General features: G+C 41.4%; 1 protein-coding gene across 2 annotated transcripts in view; it reads right to left on the minus strand.

The window, feature by feature from the left end:
• Positions 1-2,549: 2,549 nt before the first annotated feature.
• The window catches only part of LCA5L (lebercilin LCA5 like), a 28,309-nt gene continuing 7,582 nt past the window's right edge, over positions 2,550-23,276 (minus strand). Inside the window, exons 4-8 of one of the 2 annotated variants that reach the window (XM_053310487.1) lie at positions 19,541-19,678; positions 10,648-10,741; positions 8,362-8,465; positions 6,582-6,711; positions 2,550-4,285 (exon numbers count right to left, since the gene is read on the minus strand). In XM_053310487.1, the coding sequence (XP_053166462.1) occupies positions 3,528-4,285; positions 6,582-6,711; positions 8,362-8,465; positions 10,648-10,741; positions 19,541-19,678 (1,224 nt within the window). In that variant the 3' untranslated portion in view covers positions 2,550-3,527. The remainder of the gene's footprint in view (positions 4,286-6,581; positions 6,712-8,361; positions 8,466-10,647; positions 10,742-19,540; positions 19,679-23,276) is intronic. The other variant, XM_053310488.1, reaches the window with a different exon arrangement.

Consider the following 23,276-nt stretch of genomic DNA (forward strand, 5'->3'; position numbering starts at 1 on the left):
ATAAGCTGAATTGGATCACACTATGGTCACTGTTCCTCAGTGGTTCTACAACTCTGACATCTTGCACCAAGTCCTGTGTACTAGGGATGTGCACAGAACCGGCTTGGAGGCCCTTTATGGGCCTCCAAACTGGTACGACAGCGGGGGGTGTCTAACTTTAAGAGTGGGGGAGGGTGCACTTACCCCTCCCACCAGCATCTGTTTCTTTCCAACCCCAACAGGGTGGCAGCGTACTTCCCTGCCGCCCCGTTGTCCGGATATGATGTGAAGTCTCCAAGCCCATGCCGGCACACACCTCTGCTGCCTTGGAGCCTCCGCACTGCGGCTCTGTGCACATCCCTACTGTGCACCACTCAGGATTAAGTCCAGGGTCACTTTCTTTCTGGTTCATTCCGTGACCAACTGTTCTAAGGCACAGTCATTTAGCTTGTCTAGAAATGTGGCCTCTCTGTCAATACCCACACATGAATTTGCCCAGTCTATGTGAGTAGGTAACTGAAGTCACTCATGGCATTCTTTCAGCTTCTGTCTGAAAACTTCTGTAGAAGAAGAGCCTACCACTACATGATGCAGACCACGCCACTGTCAAACAGCTCTTAGAGTTAGAAAACTCTTCCTAATGTCTAACCTAATTCTGCTTCCTTGTAATTTCAACTCATTGAAATTACAGTCCTGCTCTCAGTAGTAACAAAAAGCAATTCCTTTCTTTCTTCTAAGAGCCCTTCCTATATCTGAAGATGGCTACCACATCTCCCCTTAGCATCTTTTCAACAAGCTAAACATACCCAGCGCTCTCAATAGTTCATCATAAAGCTTTGTAAAGCTTTTAAAATAATAAAATCTGCAAAAGGTAAGGATTTATATGCATTGTTATCTAATTGTTATTAGATAGCAATGTTATTAGTAATCTCTGAATGTTTTCCATTTTTCAAATTGCTGTTTTTAAGAGTTTGATGTTTTTTTCTTAGGTTTTTGTGAACCACCTAGAGCCTTTGGAGTCAAGCGGTATATAAATTAAATAAATAGGCAATATCTCTACACATGCTGTAACACTATTGAAATCCATGTGACATAACTATGGATAATGTCCACAGACTTTGGTTCATATTAAACAATTCATTTCAACCTTCCATTACACCATTTAGCTCTTTATGCAGGATACTGAAAAGGTTTGAAAGCACACATTCAGCAAAGGTGATGCTTGAACATGGTGCGGCCTGATTGTACTGTCAAAGCAATGTGAACTAATACAAACAGTGACTGCTTGTGCTTTTGTAGTAACCTGTGTCTGATAGGCAGGATCTAAGCTCTTTACTATATAGATTTCCCCAAACAGCTCTTGGCACATATGTGCTGCATAGGTTTTGGCCAAATTTGTTCTGTCATTACTAAAAGGCTTTTAGGTTCCAAAGTATGGAAGAGGATAATAGTTGGCCTAATCCTGCTGCTTCCTCGCCTGTAGGTGTTACCCAAGTACTCTCCTGGCTCTGTTCCTTTTGCACTGGTTCTTGGGCCTGTATCTGCTCTTGACAGAATATCACAATTGTGTTGTTAACACAACTTGCTTGATCCTGGGCACTCTTGGTACATATTGACAATAGGACTGGACTCTTGTTAAGGGCAGCAGGGCCAGTTTAAGCATTCTGCAACTGTGGGGGGGACACAGCATTTTGGGGGGCCTCATGGTGGGCTGCAGTCTGTGCAGAAGAACAGCAATAGAGCGTGGGGGGGAGAGACTGAGTGAGTGTCTCAGAAGCTGTACTCTTTGCAAGATGGGATTTCGGACAGGCTGGCCCTCTGCCGATACTGAGAGAGGAGGAGAGGCAGGAGCCACAGAGCAGCCAAGGATGGCGCCAGCTGTGGAGAGCTGGAGTACTTTTGGTGTGGAAAGCAGGGGCTCTATCCCATAAGTTTTCCCTGGACTAGGAAGCTGCCTTGCACTGAGTCAGGACTTTGATCTACCTAGCCCAGTATTGCTACTCTGACTGGCAGCAGCTCTTGGAGCTCCTCCCCAGATCTGCTTACCCAAGAATCTTGAAGCTAGAAATTGAACCTAGGACCTCCTGAATGCAAAGCATATGTTCTGCACACTGAATGCCTTAGATTAATGATACACAGAGTGAAAAAGTCCTTCCATTTCTCCTTTTTAAATCTACTGCCAATCAGCTTCATTGGATGACCCATGCAATGAAAATGAGGCAAATGAAAATGAGGATAGGATAAGTTGCTTGGAGGCTGCTGTTCTTTTTCTTTTGTTCTAGATTGTTGCCAACTTAGCTGAAGCAGAGGAACAGCTGAGGGATCAAGGTGCTGACAACCTTTGCACTCTTAGCCAAAAGGAGATTGGCTGTAATGGGGCCCCCAAACCTAATTTTGCAGCAGGCCCCCAAAATTCTAGAACCAGCCCTGAGGGATAGATGGGGTGCTGAAACTTTGCATTTGTTACATGCCCAACACTCTTTTTTGTACTAATTATTATTTTGTGTTCAAAAGTGAAAAATAAAAAGAACAAAGTTGTGGGTAGCACAATATTTAATACTGCTTGAATGTTTGATGCTTGGAAAAAGAGTTTTTATTGTACTGTATGGAATTTTATTGTACCCCATATAGTTTTGGATGCTAGTACAACAGTAGAAAACAATGTGCATAGCCCAATTATAACACAGATTTATACATCCAATGTACCCCACTGTACTGGATGATTTGGACAGGGCAGGTGAACTTGCCATTGCAGTCTAAAGACTGTCGAGTTTGGGATTAATGAAATAGAAGTGTTGGTTTGCAGTATTTCCTTTCTCCTACTAGCCTTGTTAGTTTCAGAATTTTAGCTGTAAACTGTGGTTATTTTATTAATATGGCTTCAAGATTTCTGAACTCTTCTGAAATATTTTGTGGACTTTCATTATGTCTATACATAATAGTGCAAATCCCACACAGTATTTTCTGTAATTAAAATGCCCAATCTGGAGTCTAATCCAGATTAGACTCTAATCTAGATTAGATTTAATCCAGCCATTATGAATCACTTTTATAACTGTAAGTATGTGAATACTTTTAATTCCTTTATTCATTTTAGAGGTTTTGCAGACTGGGGTCGGTAAACAAAGCTGGGTAGTGCTTTGCTTTACAACTGCAAATAGGCATTTACTGACACTTGCAATAATTTTTACCATGGGTACCCATTCAATATATTTTTGAATGTATATCCCTATTTTACAGTCTTTGGGGCTTCTTCTCTTTTTTTGCAAGTACGGCTGTCATTTGTTCTATCGTTTTAGATTCATTAAAATGCACTGCAATACACTGATGTGTGTTTCATTATTAAGTACAGTATAAGCTGATAGTACATCTTAGATGCATGTTTTCCAACAAAAGAATATCAACCATTCTAGGAATGAGTGAGTCATTTAAACTATTCTAGAGTCATTTGAAAAAATATACAGAAGGTAATACATTGCTTTTCAATAGATATATGTTTTAAGAAATAAAGATAACTTTATGAAAGTTGCTAGAAATGTATGAATTAATTACTTGAGGTCTTCCAAGGAGGTCATTGCATGGAAAACCTTTATTTGGGCTTGTTTGGAATCACCACACTGCAAACTATCATTGATGTATGAAATCCTTTCACTCTGCAGAGTTTTTTTTCCCCTAACCACCTCTTTCAAGTGGGAGTTTGGATGACTGTCTTTTAAGATGCAGCTCGGACCAAAGAGTTCCTCCATAAGAGTGTTTTTTTTCTCCATAGATACTGTGGGTATATGATCTTCAACATGTACCAAAGTATCATTTTGCCTTGTTTTGGTAACCCTGCCAAATGATGGTTCATAAGCACTGATTGCATTTCCTGCCTTAAACTCAGCTATTTCACTCTGGTAACTATTCACCTGTCTACTATTGCAGTTTTTGTTGGATGTTGGACCTGATGAGGGAAATCCCTGATGTAAATTTTCAATGGCTTCTGTAAATACATACTGTTTCTTTAATTTAGATGGAGTTTTGTGTCTTTGTGTTAGTATTGCTAGTTTATCATGAATCACTTCTTTTGGCTCTCCACTTCTCTTGTTTTCTTTATTTTCTTGCTTTTCCACTGTAGTTTCCTCCAGAGTATTCTCTTTTTGCAGTACATCATGTGTAGGCTGAAATGATCGTGCTGTCCTTAATTTCTCAAACTCTTCCTTCAGCAAGTTTATCCCTTGTCCATCTCTCCTTTTTTTCTGTCTTTCTAGGTTTTTACACTTGAATTGTTGTTCTACACTGAGATGTATTTCTTCCCTTAATAGCTCTGCAAAGGAATATTCATTCAATAGTAAAAATCCTTAATTTCCAAATTAAGAAAACAGACAATGAGAAGCTTATAGAATGATCTGTGTGTTTAGACAGAGAGAATGAAAACACACTGAAGGCACATCTATATAGTGACAACTGTTCTTAAACATAGTTAGCACACTCAACTAAAATCAGCTGCCCAAGGATTGGGGGAGTATATCCCACAAAGAGGGGTAATTGTAAAGTGGTGATTCTCTCTGGTATTTAGCAAAGTCAGAGCAACTGTCCCCAGCACAGCATCTCTACCTTATGCTTCTTTTAGATTGTGAGCCCTTTTGGGGTCAAGGAACCATCTCATTTATTTGTTTTTCTATATAAACTGCTTTGAGAACTTTGGTTGGAAAGCAGTATATAAATATTTGTAGCGGTAGTATACCAATTTGTTCACTTAGGGAGAAGCAATAGCAGTTACAAAACTGCTTCTCTGTGTGGAAGGAAGAGTTTCTTGCTATTGCCAATAACTTTATTGACCTCTAGAACAAGAGAGCCTTCTCCCAAATCGCAGTGACTTAACTCCGTACATTTCTTCTTTAAGAAGTTAACATATAAATCAACTCTCAGAAACTTAGCCTAGGATTAAAAGAACAGAGGGTTAATATACAATTAAATCTGCAGCTCTTTTGTACAGGAGTTCAAAGCTTTCTGTGCATAAGAAAAATGAACATCATATAGAATCCTTGCTGGTAGGATATAGGACAACTTTACCAATATACCATGTGTAGAAGATTGTGGGTAGCGAAACATTCCTTTCCTGACTCAGGCCAGGCTAATGGATAATCTCCCTGCCTGGTCTAAACCAGTTCTGCAGCACATGGAAGACTTTAGTGCTGAATCATCCCTGTCCTGTGCTCTGAGATGCAGACTGGCTGGTTTAAAACTCTGTAACTTTCAAGACCCAGAAGTTAAGAAACAGGTTCCGGGGAAACCCAGAATCTCTGGTAGGTTCCTGCTCCCACCAAGCACTCTAAGATTTGCCTAGAACTGGACCATTAGATTGAGTGCTATAGTCCAAGGTCCCTCGGTAACATGTATTAGGCAAATACAAAAATCTGCTTCCCCTTGCTAATAGATAAGAATAAAACCTTCCCTTCCCGTGTGTTTTGCCTGCATGTGGAGCAAATTATTAATTGTTAGTTTGCCCAAACTCTCGAGCCACATTTTGCACCAGAGAAATCCCCCCTCTTCCTTCTGGGTCAATAACCACCCTTGGAAGCTTGCAAAAGGTAAAGAACAAAGGCGGGGGGACTTTTATTCAATTACTACAGACTAGTTCCATCTGAGACTTTTAGCTTTTAGATACACTTAAAATACTTAGTGTTCAAAAGAATACTTCAAAAGCACCCCAAATGATGCTCGGGCAGCACACTTTAAAATTTAGTTACTTAATTGCAAATAACAGATATTTAGGAATGAAAAGCACACAAACAAAGTCTGACTAACACACACAAAATCTGACTAACACACTTTTTCCTGCCCTAAAGGTCTGAAGCCACTAGCCTTGGCTTCCTTTTTCCTTGAACTCACCAAGCTCCTGATGAGAATCAAGCCTCCTGCAATCCTGTTTTACAAGGATTGCAGCAAAACTCCATTGCAGCATGTTCTCCTGCGCTCCTCCAGCAGAGAACTTCCTTCCTTTCTTATTCCCAGAATTCCCAGCAACAGCTCTCTAGGTCCCACCCACTCAGAGTTGCTCTTTGCTCTGGACTTACAGGCCAAAATTCAGGGCCTCCACACCCTCTAGGAGCTCCCAAATCCTCATTAGTCTGTCCTGGAAGGTGTGGTAGTCCTGCTGCGCTGGGTGGCCGAGCGTGACTGTGACCTACACCAGGCAGCCAAGCGTGACCTCTGCTTTAGAGACAGAGTTCAGAGTGGGGAAAGAAATGTTAGATGGGAATATGTTGAGTTGCATGTTGCAATATTTCTGCTAATGCATATTTGAATAAATATACATGTTTTATACTCTTACATTCTTCTGAGTGTCCAGGTTCCAAAATTACCTAGGTGCACATTTGCACCCACCTGGCATACTGACTGGTTGAGCCCTGGAGTTCACCAGCCTGTCAGTCAAGACAAGGGTTCAATTCCTGTTAACTCTTTAGAGGGAGGGGAGCCTGGTCACTACACCATGGTATTGTTATGGTATTGGACATCACATAATGGCCCACAATGGCTGAATGTTCAAACCTTATTTACAGTAAAGTTTATTTGTTCTCTCTCTCTCCATATCAAATCTGAAATACTCTTTAAGATACCTGTGCATGTTCTACTTGAAAGTTCTTGCATTAGTAACTTTTCAGTTTGAGGAATATCTGTCTTCAGTTTCATGTCTTCAGGTGCATTATATGATTTGTTTTTTGAATTTATAGCTTTGGTTGTCATCTCCTAAAATGTAATCGAAAAGGTAAAATACCCATATATGTACCTTTAGTTTTTAATATCTATAATAAGGGATTATTAAATATTTCTAAGAATATCATTTTCACTTCCATCTCAGTTCTTTCAGGCAGTAGTTCTCAAATCCTGACCTACTGAGCCTCCATAATCTAAAATATATTCTATTTGAACTTCTCCAAGATTAATATAGAATGGCAGTTCACTGTCTGGTGTTAGCCAGGACAAGTTTCTATGACTGAAACAGCCTATTTAATCTATTGCCAATTATTTTAGGACTTCAGCTAAATAGGTGGCCTTTTGGGGTAGTACTGTGCCTTGTAGAGATGCATCAGGCAAAAATTAATCTGGGGCATATCTAAGAAGTGATTGGGGAAGCGGAACCTGTTGATTGTCTGCCTGGATGCATCCGTCCCTAGCCCAATGTTGGGGAAGGACCAAGGCAAAGTGGGTGCATGGAGCTTCATTTCTAAAGCCAGCATGATTACAAGACTGTACAAAGTCTTTACAGCTTCTATGGCACTGAAGTTAAGATGGGAACCTTAACTTAGAATTTCCATGCTTTTTAGAGCACGAATGAAAATGTAATTCCATCTTAACTCTCATCTTAAACTGGAGATATTTTACTGAATATATATCAGAAAGAATCCAAGGGGCGCATAGCTTTCACCGAAGACCCACTCACGATGCACATAAAAGCAGGAGAAAGAGTCAGAGGCACATCTCAGCCAAACGCTGAGAACTTTGGTGTGGCCTGTAGAAGGGTCACAGTCCATGACTGGACAAAGGCTACTGTATGTGGGGAAAAGCCTACCGTTTCTCTTGTGTATCACTGTCAAATATAGGAGCATTGTGAAGGAGAACTGCTAGCCCTGGCTAACTAGAGAGGGAAGCACCTTTTAAGGTGATAGCTGTCATATTTAGCAGGGAGAGCAACTGTCCCTATTCAGCCTAGCATAGTGTCCTTCCAGAGGCTGTTGCTTGTATCTCTGTGTTTCTCTTTAGAATATGAGTCTTTCGGCACATATCTAGGGAACCATATCCTCACTGCTTTTGCAATGCAAATTGCTTTGGGAATGGTTGGTCTGCTTTTGAAAGCAGTATTTAAATAACTGTGCAAGGCAATAAGATCTCCGGGTTTTTAATGGTGCTACAAAGCAAGCAACTGTCATCTTGAAAAAGATGTCTTTTCTAGAGCAGAGGATAATATATAAACAAGCTCATAATATATGATACAGAGGATTTATCAGGTTTCTTCATTGGGTGTTAGCAGCATTGTGCAAAAGTTGATCGTGGTGATCTTGAAACATCTTTAGAATTCTTCTGTTAAACCTAGACTTGTACAGGTTATATATATGTTACAAGTTATCTATAGCTATATGTCCTTACCACAATTAAGGCTTGCATTCACCTAAACTAAAACTTGGAAACTGGAACAAATTTCATTTATTTAGCAATAGGGAGAACACAAATACATTATTTTTACAGTATAGCTGTAAAAAGTTGCAGAAAATTGGAGGATTGTTAGAGAAGGATGTGCTGGCTACAGGATGAAACAAGAGAGAATAATGGAGAAAACAAAGCTTATGTACAAGCAGTGGTTGAGAGCTATGAAGACAACTTTATTCAGATCTGCCATACCTTTTTTAAAACTGTACTTTTCTCGGTCTCATGCTTTTGAAGTGGGGCCATTGCTTCTAGGTCAAAACTCATATCTACTTGTATTGATTTGTTCACATTAATATCTATGAAGAGACAGAGGAAGTAAAACTAACAAGGATTTTTTTGGCGGCGGCGGGGACATGAGATTCAAGTTATCATTGCTGTGCAGTCTGATCCCATCCATGTTTACTCAGAAGTATCCCACTAATTTCAATCACTAATTCTCAGAGGTAGGCATTCGTTATGTAGATATGTGCCCAGATCCATAGATCTATGAATTTCCCATCATAAACTGATAAGCAAGAGGTCAGTGATGGGTAGACCCTGAACTGTAGTCACCCTACTCAATAGAGTGGGGAGAGAAAGGATTCCATGAGAGCTGCAACAGGTATGCAGCCTTCTGCACCATTCACAGATCTCTGAACACCCCACTCACATGCAAACGGATCAGGCTGATGGTTATGGCATTTGGTGCCTTACAACAGCCTGTTTGGTAGGGATGAGCCCGGACCGGTCCGGAGGCCATTCTGAAGGCCTCTGGACATGAGGGTGGTCTGGCGGTCTGGCACTGGTGGGGGGGGCTCTTGGGGGAGGGTGTACTTACCCCCCCCCCGCCGCCGCATTTCCCCCGCCAGCGCGTTCGTTTTGAAAAGCTTTTGGGGCGGCAGGATAAATCCCTGCCGCTCCTTTCCCCAGTCGTCGGCAAAAGGCTTCAAAAAGCCTTTTGAGCGTGCGCACGTCACGTCTCTGTGACGTGCACGTGACACGGAGACGTGACATGCTCACGTGACATGTGTGCGCACAAAAGGCTTTTTGAAGCCTTTTGCCGACAACTGGGGGAAGGGGCGGCAGGGAGGTATCCTGCCGCCCCAAAAGCTTTTCAAAATGAATGCGACGGTGGGGGAAACACAGCGGTGGGGGGTGGTAAGTACACCCTCCCCCACCCTTAAAGAGCCCCCCACACCAGTGCCGGATCGCAGCTCCACAGTTCCGTGCACATCCCTACTGTTTGGTATGGCGACCCACAATACAAAAATCTGTTCATAATTAAAAACATTCAAATGATGTTGCCTTCATGTATTTAATCAGTCTGGCAAAAGAGCATATCGGGGGGAAATGCAAACACTGGTTTTGTAAACAGGTACTCTTCTGTATACAACGAAAAAGGTTGGAGCTACATTAAACAGGTAAAGTTGTGCCATCAGGTCAGTGCTGACTCCTGGCAACCACAGAGCCATGTGGTTTTCTTCACAGAATACAGGAGGGGTTTACCACTGCCATCTCCCGCAAGGGATGAGATGATGCCTTTCAGCATCTTCCTATATCGCTGCTGCCCGATATAGGTGTCCTCTCCTGTATTCTACCAAATAAAATCACAGGGCTCTGTGGTCACCAAGGGGCACACTTTACTGACGCTATATTATGGCTTCCTAATCTGCTGCTGTTGCAACAAATGCAGGCTTATCTGAACAACTTAATCAGAAGAAATATCTGTCACTTTTCTTAGACTGAAGACTAAGGGGAGCTATACAACTAGATGTATACTGTGTGGCCTAGATTCAAACAAAGAGTATGACAATTCTACTTTTGCACTAACTTAATTGATCTAATTTAATTCTGACACTATGCCACCCTCAACACTTTGTTCTCAAAACTGTGAAGTCTATGAAAAAGCTATAAAATAATTTGAGATGTATTTAATACAAAACTTCCTGGGATAATTTATTGCTCAGTTAGTTGCTTGTTTACTGTAAATCAGCACTGTTCAACCCTGCTACTGTAGAGGAAGCAGCATCAATGCAATGCTAATCATCTGGTTAGGTGGGACAGAAGGGGAAACCTGGAATAAATCTAGCCGTTTACTTCTTTCCTGGTCAGTGCTGTGATAGTGCTACCCCTAAATTTCATAGTCCAACAATCACCATGTTGCTCATCTATAGGCAGGGTGGCATGAGCACCTAGAGCTGTAATTGTAAGCACACTTACTTGGCAATAATCCCCCTTGAACTTAGTGGGACTTTTTTGAATGAATATGCATAGGATTGGTTTAAACATTTGTCACTTTTATTCCCCCACCTGCCCAAGATAATGCAAGAAAGGGCAATCCTGTTCTAAGGCTAAAAATCTGTTAGACACATCAGACACTATGGTAATTTTTTAAAGTCAATATAACATTTCCTAACATTGTTTTTCTAGTTCCAAAGACTTGAGACATGAAAATATTTAAAAAATTACATTTGTCAAAATATCAATTCATTATGCTACCTTTTGGGGGAGACTCTGTGTCACCTTTGTCCTTTTGACCTTTAAGCAGTCGGTTTGCATAGATGTTTCTTATTCCAAGTTCTCGTTCTTTTTCCTACAAAAGTATAGTATTAAAACCTTTAAAAGACACTGAGATGTATGTAACAGTATAATTTGTTACATACATCTCAATTATTTATAAATTTTGATTAGCTGAACTTGCTATATGTATAGTGTCATTGTGTTTTATTAATATATAAATCACACATTTGTTTATCCAAAATAGCCAAATATTTTTGCATGATGTCTCTCAAGTTATTTGGCTAAACAGAGCTCATTCCATTGAAAGACTGCAGAGCTTCCTTGGGTTCTATCAGCTGAGAATCCTCTCCAACAAATGCTCCTAAGATTTGCCCAATGACTCCATGCGTCAAATGGCCTTGAAGGCCCTAGTTCTTTGCACAAGTTTCTTACTAAAAATTCAGCTTCACCACAAAGTTAGTTTCCAGAGCAAAAATTGAAAAATAACTATTTAACTTAGCCCCAGTATTGAACAGTTGTAAAATGGCATTTGACAGTTGTAAAATGGCAAATTAATATGTTAGTGGATGTTTTCATTTCAACAACTTTCGTTGTGGCTTTCTGGGGTGGTTTCCATATTGTGGAACTCCTTCCCAAGGTAGGTTGGTCAGGGCTGTTGAGGCAGAGAGATAGTTAAAACTCAACTGTTTCAACAAGGTTTTTGAGATCTGAGCTGATGTCTTATCTTGTCTAGCTGCAATCTCAGTTTTAAATTTATGGACTGATTTTCTTTTTAATTGTACTGCATTGATTTTTTTCTAATTATATTTTATTGGTTTTAAAGATACAAATACAAAAATTGGTTTTAAAGATACAAAGGTGAGAGAGAAAAAATGAAATTAATATAGGATCAAATAAAAGGATGCATCTCCAAACTTACAACATCCATGAATAAAAACAGTTTTGCATACTTGTTTAGCAAACTTATCCACAAATAAAGTACAATCTTATCATCAGAGTTGTCTAATCCGACCAAAAGTCCTTTTTAAACAAAATCCAAGGGAAAAGGTATGGTGATGAAAAAATGGCAACTCTGTCAGTTATGAGCTTCAAATTAAACCTGAATCTCATTGGTTTTTATATCATTCAGGTACCTAACATAATATCTCTCAAAAAGTATTGAATGATTGCATCAAGGCAAACTAAGATGGAAATAGAAAATACCAGAAAAATAACAAAGATGTTCAGATTAGTAAATATAAAAAACTTATTTCCTACTAGACAAAGGAAAACTAGTAAGCTAATAATCTATAATGGAATAGTGGAGGGGGTGAGCCTTTTATCATCAATGAACCAGGCCAGTTGGTAATGCTATTAAACTAAATAAAAATAATAAGATGCAGAAACAGGAAGAAGCCATAACATAAAATTATCAAAGACTTTGTCAATGAGCTACTCCAATTAGTAATCCAGTGAAAACTAAAAAGAGAGAAGATAATGCAGTTAAGACTTATTTTGAATCTAAAAACATATGTATCCAAATCTTTTTAACTTCAGAGAAGGGGTAATGCCAGGCAGGTAAAACCCATCTGTACTTGAATGAGTTTGTGAAACATTTAGCTGTATCGAAGATTAAATATGTTATCTTTCCCATGAATCCCATCATATAGTCATTTCCAAGGTCTGATAGAGTAACATGCAGATCCTCAGACGTTTGTTTATCAGTGCAACAATCCTGTGATGAAGCCTTATGTTGTTCAGATTGCATTGTCTTACTAGAAGTCATCTGAGATCTAGCCTCTGATTTGGTCTGAAACCCCTCCTGTTGAAAAGATAATTTTGCAGTTATACTGTCTATTTGTGAGGAGATATTATTAAGCTCTCCCATAACTGAGAGAAAAAATTGGTTATAAGACATCATTTTAACAGACATGTTAATCCCTACTTAAATTCCCTATTTTGTTTACCACCAAGCAATTTCACAGGGAATAATAATGTTCAATACATGTATGATCTTCAAAAAGCAACTTCACAAAGGAGTTTCCTTCAAATTGAAAAATAGGCCCAAACCGAATTCCCTCTTAACAGTAGTACCAAGCAGAATAAACAAGGGAATACTTGGGCTTGACTATACTTTGGTAATGTAGAATTCCTGAATAATGAGTTACCAAGTAATATTTACAGGGAATGCAAGAGTTAATACAGGAATTTACCTAACAGTATAGTTCCCCATCTAATATCAGGCACTAAAGTCCAGATTAACGCATGTCCGTTATTACCTGACAATTAAAATAACACGAACTATTTTTCCGAAGGGGAGAGGAAACAATTAACATAACCCCCACTGTCCTCTGGCAAATTAAAATATGCTGCCTTGGGAGGCTTCAGCTTTCTCAAGTCCTTTACGAAAACCAACTGGAACCAAATTTTCTGCTTCAAGATAAGGGAAAAAGTACTCATGGATAGATGTAGCTCTTCACTAATTGTTTAACAGTCTCATAAACCCATTCAAAGCAATAAACCATGCTCCTGAGACTGATTGCAATGGTCCTTACTCGAAGATTGCTTAGGTTGTAAATCCTCAATCGTACTTGAAAGCTATAAATATTGTCGTTTATCCAGGCAGAGTCTTCATGGCCTTTCTAGGAGGTTAACACGTTTTATAAAGATTTAACCATACGCAAATTTCCAATCCCAAGTCAATTAAAAATGCTTTAAATTTCTAAAACTATAGTTCTGAATTAATAGGCGGGTCTAAAGACCAAAAGTCCATTAGTATCTGATGATTAACATATTAAAGGTTCCTCTTCTTTCCAGAGGCAAATAATGGTTAATTTGAACTCCAGAACAGATAAGAGTATGCCATCCGGAGGAGCTGACAGCTTTCTCAGGATAGCCTGCAGATGTTCTGCATGAGAGATAGGAAGCCAAAACTCTTACAGCCGAGAAAGCTTCTTCTTTACCATGCTATGCAAAAAAGGGAAAGAAAAGAAATCCAATCCGACTTAAATAATAGCCTTCTGTAACCATCATATAGTATTAAATGGTGTTCTTTACTCCAAAATTATTTAAGTTGTAAGTCCTTAAGCAACATAATGTCAATGACTAAAACTGAGACCCCAGTCCTGTTCCATTCGGTTAATAACTTTAATAAAGTTTAACATCAGAATCTTCAAATAGCCTGGTTAAGACGGTTAAAGGTTTCAATATTCCATTAAAGATGGTCATCCAAAAAAACATCCTTAGATTGTAAAAAATGTTAATCATTGTTAATCTGGTAAAATTTAATAAAGTGTTAATCATTGCCACATTGCCAAAATCCAGTTTCAGTTGGAAATTTTAGTAGGAATTTGACAGCAGAATCCTCAGATAGTTTAAACAATTAAGGGCTTGAATAATCCATGAGTAATCCATAAATGATAGTCATCCAACAACAATGCCAATAAATTGTAATAAAATGTTGAGCATTGTTAATCCAGTGAGATATAGTAAATTGTTCACTGTCCGTTATAATAGAATGTTAATCCTTGCCAAAACAGAAAAAAACATATTAAAATGTTAAACATTGTCTCATTACTCCACTACCAATTCATAGATACATATTTTTAAAAGAATATATAAAAGGTGGTAACAAAAGGAAAGAAAAGGGAAAAGAGGAAAAGGATCATTCTTTTAGAAATATGTAGATCCTTTCAGAAATGTCTAACAAAATTAAAGATTAGCAAATTAGTTATTAACAAACAAACCTTAAGCCTGCATTTTGATTATTTGTCCTCTTGTTTAACTAAAGTAAAAAAATCAGGCCCATTTCAAAGAGTTAGATAACTCGAAGGTTGCCTAAGTTGTAAATCCTTAATAGTAGCAATAGCAATAGCAATAGCACTTACATTTATATACCGCTCTATAGCCGGAGCTCTCTAAGCGGTTTACAATGATTTTTAGCATATTGCCCCCAACATTCTGGGTACTCATTTTACTGACCTCGGAAGGATGGAAGGCTGAGTCAACCTTGAGCCCCTGGTCAGGATTGAACTTGTAACCTTCTGGTTACAGGGCGGCAGTTTTACCACTGCACCACCAGGGGCTCTTAATAGTAAGTGCTGTAGTTAACTGAAAGCTGAGTCTTCTATGTTGTTCTGGTCAGTGATTTCTTTGATAGAAGTAACATGAATCCTCAGTTCAGGAAAAAGGAAAAAAAAGTACCTTGATGATCTTGAAGTTTGGAGAGTGAGAACAGAGAGGGAACGGCAGAAGAAAATTACAGGAATTAAAGCTGGGAAAGGCAGTCGCTAAAAAGCAGGTGTTATTGCTCTCTTCTCTTCGGGTGGGAAGCTCATGGAAAGTCTCTCCTGAGTTCGTCTGGTGTTTCATGATTTATTTCTGTTTCGATTTCAAGGCATTTATACCTTGTATGTTTACACCAGTCTGCTCTCAAGTGACAGCTCCATTTTTCCTCTGTGATCAATCTTCCTGATTGATAACTAGTCTATTACTCCAAAAGTTAGTGCAGTTCTTGGCGGAGGATCCGCCAGAGCTACTGGTCACGACGCCATTTCTCCCAGAGTCCCGTACTACACTGATTCTTGTATGTCATTTATTGTTCAAGGCTATTTTGAGAACATATGATCAAAAAGCAGCCTTTACATTTAATTATGAATCAATAAATTGTGACAGTATTTGATAGTTGACAGCTTATGGCATTAAATATTTGAGAGCTGACAGCAAGCAATTAGTCAAGGAACTGCCTCTCCAAAACCAAAAGTACTCAACTTTTGAATTTAGAGGCTAAACCTCATATTCAAAAATCCAAAATTCTGAATGCTGAAGTTTATTTTAAGTTGTATTTAATAAATGTTGCCAAATTTCATTCCAGCTCTATCATAACTAGAATAGTAATTGTTCCATAACTGCGGATGGAAGAAGAGAGTCAAACTGAATCCAAACCCAAAAAATGGCTCACTAAATAGGGTTTAATAGTTTCTGCAGATTTCCCAGGGAGAGGAACTCCTGTCATGAGAAATCCCCTCTTCTCTCAAGATCGCCTGGTTGCAGAAGTTCTGTGTGGATGGCTTTGTCGCCTTGGCAATGGCAACTCTGTCGGTCCCGCTCTCCCTTGCCAGCTCAGTTGGAGTAACTGCCATCTCCCTATCTACAGGGCTGGAGAGCACAAATAACTCATGGGTGGAACCAAGAAAGACTGTCTGCCTCAACTGTAGGAGCCAACCTGGCTTGTATAACTGAGACTGGTTGGGAGAGGCTAGTGGTCCTGTGTGGGCCCAACTTCTTCCCCCAGGGCACTCTGTTGCTGAGCAGGTATGGGGAAGTGTGTGGGGTGGAGTTGCTGTGTTCTATAAGAATAACATCTCCCTTACCAGGATCCCTGTGAGAGAATTGATTTATATTGAGAGTGTGTACCTTAGGCTGGGGACTTGGGATAGACTGGGGATTCTGTTGGTGTACCGTCCACCCTGCTGCCTAACAGACTCCCTAACTGAGCTGGCAGACTTGGTCTTGGAGTCACCCAGGCTTTTGGTGCTGGGTGATTTCAACGTCCACTTTGGGACTGGCTTGTCTGGTGCTGCTTAGGAGTTCATAGTAGCTATGACAACTATGGGCTTATCCCAATCAGTCCTAGGACCTACACATGTTGCTGATCACACACTGTATTTGGTATTTCCCTCTGATAAGATGGGTATTCCATGGGTGGAGTCTCCTGTAGTCTCCCCATTGTCATGGATAGATCATTTCCTGATTAAGGTTGGTTTCACAGTCACGTCTGACATCTGCAGAGGTGGTGGACCTATAGAATGGTCCATGCAGGAAGGCTGTTCAACCCAGTAGGATTCCAAAAGGCCTTGGAGGGTTTAGGAGTTGGTTCTGTCAGTGATTCTGTTGATGCTCTGGTGGATAGTTGGAACAGGGAACTTTCCAGGGCAGTAGACACAATCGCCCCTAAGCGTCCACTCTGACCACTTCAAAATTGGCTGCATGGTATATGGAAGAGCTACAGAAGCTGAAGCAGCACGGTAGACAATCAGAGCACAAACAGAGGAGGACTCAACTTGAATTTGATAAGACACAGCATAGAGCCCATCAAAAGGTATATGTTGTGGCAATACATGCAGCAAGGAAGCGATTTTATTCTGAGCGTATTGCATTTGCAAGATCTTGTCCAGTAGAGCTTTTCCGGATTGTTAGGGGTTTACTGTTTCAAGTTTGCTTCAGGAAACTGAGCCGGGTCTCATGATCAGTGAGACCCGGTTTAGGGAGCTCAGCGGGGCGGGAGCCCTGGGCGGCCAGATTGGCCACCCACACGATCGCCGGCTCTGTGATGGAGCTGGTGGGGGCTGGGGAGTTTGGGGGCTGCGTGGCCCCTGCAAGCTCCAGTATGCCCTGCGCGAGTGGGGAGGCATACTGGGGAGACCCCCGAGCCGAGAGGCTGCTTTTCAGCCTCCTGCCGGAGGTCTACTTGTGAGTAACCACGGCACGGAGCTGCACCACAGCTACTCACAATAAAAAACACCCAGGTTTGCGGAGCACTTGCTCCGCAAACCCGGTTTTAGGGGCGGGCTACTTGAGCAGGTTACCCGCTCAAGAACCACCAGGCTCGCAGCCGAGACCGATGGTTCTCACAGTTGCAGAAAATTGGGCTAGCGGAGGCTAGCCCGATTTTCTGCAATTGTATGAATAGCCTCAATGTCTCACTGTGATACATTAAATACGTTATTTGCAGATAAAAGCATTCGGGCTGATATTTCTGCAGGTCCAGTTAGGGGGGTGTCTGGCAATCCCTCTTGCAAGATTAGATTAGATCAGTTTCAGTTTGACTACTGAGGATGTGGACAAGCTGCTTGGAATGGTAGCATCTACCACCTGTTCCTTGGATCCTTGCCCAACATGGCTGATTTCATCTTGCAGGGAGGTTGTTCAAGCTGATCTGGTTGATATAATTAATACTTCACTGAGGGAGGGCAAGATGCTATATTGTCTCAAGGAGGCAGTGGTCAGACCTCTTCTTAAGAAGCCCACTCTGGAACCTCTGGAGATGGATAATTATAGGCCAGTCGCCAACCTCCCATGGTTGAGTAAGATGACTGAAAGGGTGGTTGCTGACCAGCTCCAAGCAGTCTTGGAGAAAACTGATTATCTAGATCCATTTCAAAATGGCTTTAGAGCAGCCTATGGGGTTGAGACGACCTTGGTTGGCCTTATAGATTGCCTTCACCATGGAATTGACAGAGGGAGTGTGACAGTTCTTTTGGATCGCTCAGCAACTTTCGATACCATTGACCATGGTACCCTTCTAGATTGCCTGTGGGATTTGGGGATAGAAGGCACTGTTTTACAGTGGTTCTGCTCCTATGCCTCAGGTAAATTTCAGATGGTGGCGCTTGGTGACAGTTGCTCTTCAAAACGGGAGCTATTAAATGGAGCCCCCGGGGCTCCACTCTGTTGCCAATACTTTTTAACATCTATATGAAACCGTGGGGTGAGGTCATCAGTGGATTTGGTGCTTGGTGTTATCAATATGCTGATGACACCCAAATCTATTTCTCCTTCTCATCAACATCAGGAAATGGCACTAGCCCCTAAAATGCCTGTCTACAGGCAGTAATGGGCTGGATGAGGGATAATAAACTGAAGCTAAATCCAAGCAAGACGGAGGTACTAATTGTTGGGGGTCATAATCTCCAAGGCGGGATAGAACTTCCTGTTCTGGATTAGGTTGAGAGTACTCTTGGACCCGGATCTCTTCCTGGTGCCTCAGGTTGAGGCTGTGGCCAGGAACACTTTTTAGCAGCTGCCACTGATTCCACAACTCTGCCTATTTCTTGAGGAGAAAGACCAGAAAACAGTGGTGCACTAGCTGGTAACTTCCAGATTGGACTACTGAAGTGTGCTCTATGCAGGGCTGCCTTTGTATGTAGTTTGGAAACTTCAATTAGTTTAAAAACGTAGCAGCCAGATTGGTCTCTGGGGTATCCCAGAGAAAACACATTATGCCGGTTCTCACAGTTGCATTGGCTGCCAATGCAACAAGGTGCTGGTTATTACCTTTAAAGCCCTGAATGGCTGAGGTCCATGTTTCCTGAGGGAACACCTTTCTCTACAAGATCCCCACTGCTCATTGAGATCATCAGGAGTGGTCTGTCTTTGGGTTCCACCAGTTCATCTGGTGGTGACCTGAGATAGGACCTTCTCTGTTGTAACCCCAGGTTGTGGAACATGCTCCCCGTGGATATAAGAGGACTGACTTCCTTGGAGGCCTTCAGGAGACCATTAAAGACAGACACACACCCCTTTTTTTAGCCTGGCTTTTAATGATATCTAGTTCTAATGTTCTTAGTTCTTAGCCACCTAATGGCGCAGCACAGAAGTAACTTGCCTAGGGAGCAAGAGATTGCTGGTTTGAATCCCTGCTGGTATGTTTCCCAGATTATGGGCAACACCTATATCAGGCAGCAGCGATATAGGAAGATGCTGAAAAGCATCATCTCACACTGCATGGGAGGAAGCAATGGTAAACCCCTCCTGTATTCTACCAAAGAAAACCACATGGCTCTGTGGTCGCCAGGAGTCGACACCGACTCAAAGGCACAACTTTACCTTTAGTTCTAAAGTTATGTAGTTTTAATTGTAATTTTGATCTGCTTTTAATTGGTTTTTTAATTTTAATTGTTATGTATATTTATTTTAATGTAAACTGCCCTGAGCCACATTTGGAAGTTATCTGCATAACCACCTTTTGGTTATGCAGATTCATTGAAGAATGGCATATATAAGTATCCGCTACAATTTCAGAGTTACCTGCATTTCAATCTGTTATCTGCATTAGAGTTTAATGAACATACAGCTCTTCTACAGTAAAAGATATAGTTTAAGCCTTAAATACCTTAATTTTTTGGTTAAGTAACTTGATTTCCATTTGCAACTTTGTGGTGATTGTCCGAGCTTCAACAGTGTTTTTCTTTTCAACTGCTAACTGATGACTAAACGATGTATTGTTCAACTGCAGCTGCCTTTCTAGGCCCTAAAGATATTACATGTATGACTATACACTTGCTTACTGACAATTTACAATCATACAATATTGAATGTAAAAAGACAGAATTACCATAATAGGAACTGTAAATTTTAATAATTTTGGAAAGATGAATATTCCCATTCTTATTAAAAGATGAACATTCCTATTCTATGATAACAACCCTTTGTATCACACTTTGAATCAGAATTTAACATTTAAAAACAGACAGTGAGTACCATTATGACAGAAAGGAGAGGTGGGCCACTTGGGATCACTGAGGGTCAAACTAGACATGGCATGAGTGTTTCATGATTGAACTCCCAATGTCTTTTTCTTTTTCAGAAACTAGCCAGAGCCTGATTTAGATTAGAGCTTCAGAGGGGGGAGTCTTATCTGTGGTGCCAATCCAAATTGTCCTCCCTACTTCATGGCTGGATTAAGACATGCTGAGGCCCTAAACTATGGTGAGCTTAAAAAGCTCCATAATATTACAAAATGGGTTGGAAGTCCCACCCTGGTGTGTCACTCATCCCTCACCCCCCATGCCACACTGCTCACAGTTAACAGCAGTGTTAGTCTGAAGATGCAAACAGGGAGGCTATTCTCACGGTCATACAAAATCGGGCTAAGGGAGCCTAGCCCGATTTTGTATGACCGTGAGAACCACTGGGCTCGTAGCTGCGCCCGGTCTCACCAAAGTGGGTAACCTGCTAAAATGCCCCTCCCCTTAGCTGAGGTTAGCGGAGCAAGTGCTCCGCTAACCTGGGCATTTCAATCGTGTGTTGCCGTGGTGTGGGTCCACGCTGTGGCAACTCATAAGTAGACCCCTGACCGGGAGGCTTAAAAGCAGCCTCCCAGCTCGGGGGTCTCTCCAGCATGCTCGTGCAGGGCATGCTGGAGCTTCTGGGAGCCATGTGGCCCCCAATCTCCCCAGCCCCCACCGGCTCCGTAACGAAGCCAGCAGTCGTGTGGACGGCCGATCTGGCCACTCAGGGCTGCCTCTCTGCTCGTTTGCAGGGAGAGCAGGCTACACCCGCTCTCCCCGCTAACCCTCTTGAGGCAGGTCTCACTGATCGTGAGACCCGCCTCACTGTCTCTTACCATGATAGTGGGCATTGGTCTAAATTGAGCCATGGTCCAATAAGATTTCAATATAATTTACAGTTATTTCTGCTCAGATTTATAAACTCAATATAATAAATAATTGTGTAGCCATGCAGTAGGGTCTCGTTTTCCATGAGGGTTAAGTTCCCGGCTACTACAGTGAATGGCAAAACCCGGGGGGCGGGCAGTTGAGCCTATGGGAATCTGGAGGTAAAATTCCTTGGAAAATTTATACATCCCTCAAATCATGCAAAATCACCGGGGGGGGGGCAGAACCAAGTGAGGAATACAGCACTGTATCTTGGCTGCTCTAGCCCCCCAACTCTCAAGCTACTGCAGTAATCACCCACCAAATCAACTTAATCTTTGTTTCTGCTTTAGAAAGTCTCTTCCTTGGTTGGTAGAAAATCATCACAAATCAGAGGAGTGTCACCCCACTGCAAGTGTGTCACCCACTGCAAGTCCCCCCACTCCAAATGGTTGCATCACCCCACTGCAAGTCCCCTTTGCTCAGAGGATCCACCCTGGTTTGCATTTGATGGGAGACTACATGTGAGCACTGTAAGATACTCCCCTTAGGGATGAGGCTGCTCTGGGAAGAGTACTTCCCATGCAGAAGGTTCCAACTCCCTCCTTGGCATCTCCAGACAGGGCTGAGAGAAATTCCTGCCTGCAGCCTTAGAGAAGCTGCCGCCAGTCTGTGCAATCAATAAAGTACTGGAGCTAGATGACCAATGGTCATTATGAGGCACAGTACAGTACAGTACTGAACTATAATGTCCAATACAGTACTGTACAAAGCACACACACATACACATATACCCCAAGGAACAATCCCAAAGATGACCTAGACTTACCTTGAGCAGCAGCTCAAAAAACCCCACAAAAAACCACACACACACACACAATCCAAAGAACAAGAAACTCCAAACTTCTCAAAAATGACACACCAGCACTCCAGACTCTTCCATCAACTCCTCTACAACCCACAAAGCTCCTCCCCAAACCACAACAATATAAAGCACATGCTGAAAGTGAAACTAAAAAAAACCCAAGTCCATAAAAACCATGAATTGCTGAAACCATATACCGTGGAAAACGAGACCGAATATATATATATATTTGTCAACCATGAATAAGCAAAACTGTGGAAAACAAACCCACAGAAAATGAGGGCCTCCAGTATGTGTATTTTGGTCTTATCAGAATGATGATATCTGTTTTAGAGTCTTCCCCCTGCTTTCTCCTTTCTTTTTCAACCAATTATGGGTTTTGAAACTTGCTTTGATCAAATTTGGATTTCCCCCAAGTTTTTTGACTTGGGTTACTATTGTATACAGGTCTCCCTATTCATGAGTCATCACCTATTATCCCCTTTAATTAGGCTAGAACGGGGCACATGTCAGGGATGTCCTCTATCTCCTCTTTTTAAAAATGGGTGTTAGAACCCCTAGCTTGTGCTATCAGAGACTTGCATAACATAAAGGGTATTACACTAGGTAGGATTTATATGCAGCTGTTATTTTATGTTTTATTTATAAACCAGAGGTCTCAATTCCTAATCTTATTTTTCAACCAATTAGGTAAAATGTGGATTTTTGTCATTTGGGGGGCCTTCTGAAAGGCCCCTCATAATGTGAGGCCCTAAGCTGTAGCTTACTTAGCTTGTGCCTAAATCTGGCACTGCCCTACTTGCTGCCATTGGCTGACGTACTGCACAGCATTGTGTATGCAGTGGAACATAAGGTTTGCGCAGCTGTACAAGAGCGCTGTTGCACAAGCAGAGTTGCATGACAGTGCAGCCATTATATCCTGGCTGCACTGTCATGCAACTCTGTGCAGTTTTTGTGCTCTTGCACAGCTGCAAAAATCTTACATTCCACCACATGTATAACATTGTGCAATATGTCTGTCACTGTGCCCATAACCTTTCCCCTCCACGGGTAATAGCAGCTTCAGAATAAGAGGGGATTTAAATTAGGGAATCAATCCATGGGGAAAGTGTTAAACTTCCTCTACCCACCACACACCTTAGATCTAATTTATAACAAATCCCTTCCCCAGCAACTAATTTTTGGCACACACACACAAAAATCACATTTAGTTTGGTCCTAGACTGGTTTACCTAAAGCCATTATCACCCCAACTATAACTTCTATCCTCAGAAGTAAATCCCACTGATTTCAGTGGGCTTTGTTTTTAAATACGCATGCCTACAACTGCAAGTTTAATCTCAGTTTCCTGTCTGTACAACAGCAATAATAAAGGCCACGCTCATATAAGAAACAATTGTTTGTTTCTGGCAGAAATCTAAACTAAAGCAGGGGAGGCCCAAGGTCTTTGGGTGCCTGAGGCAAGGTGCCAAGTGTCACCCCATCTGCCCTGGCAATGGTGTGTGGTGCCCCGTGGCCCCAGCCCCTCCTTGCTCAATTATATAACAGCCTTTTAAAGTTTGCAAAGATCAAATTCTCTGGGCTATCCCAGAGAGACCACATTATGC

This window comes from Hemicordylus capensis, chromosome 3 (genome assembly GCF_027244095.1).
Source record: "Hemicordylus capensis ecotype Gifberg chromosome 3, rHemCap1.1.pri, whole genome shotgun sequence".
NCBI lineage: Eukaryota > Metazoa > Chordata > Lepidosauria > Squamata > Cordylidae > Hemicordylus > Hemicordylus capensis.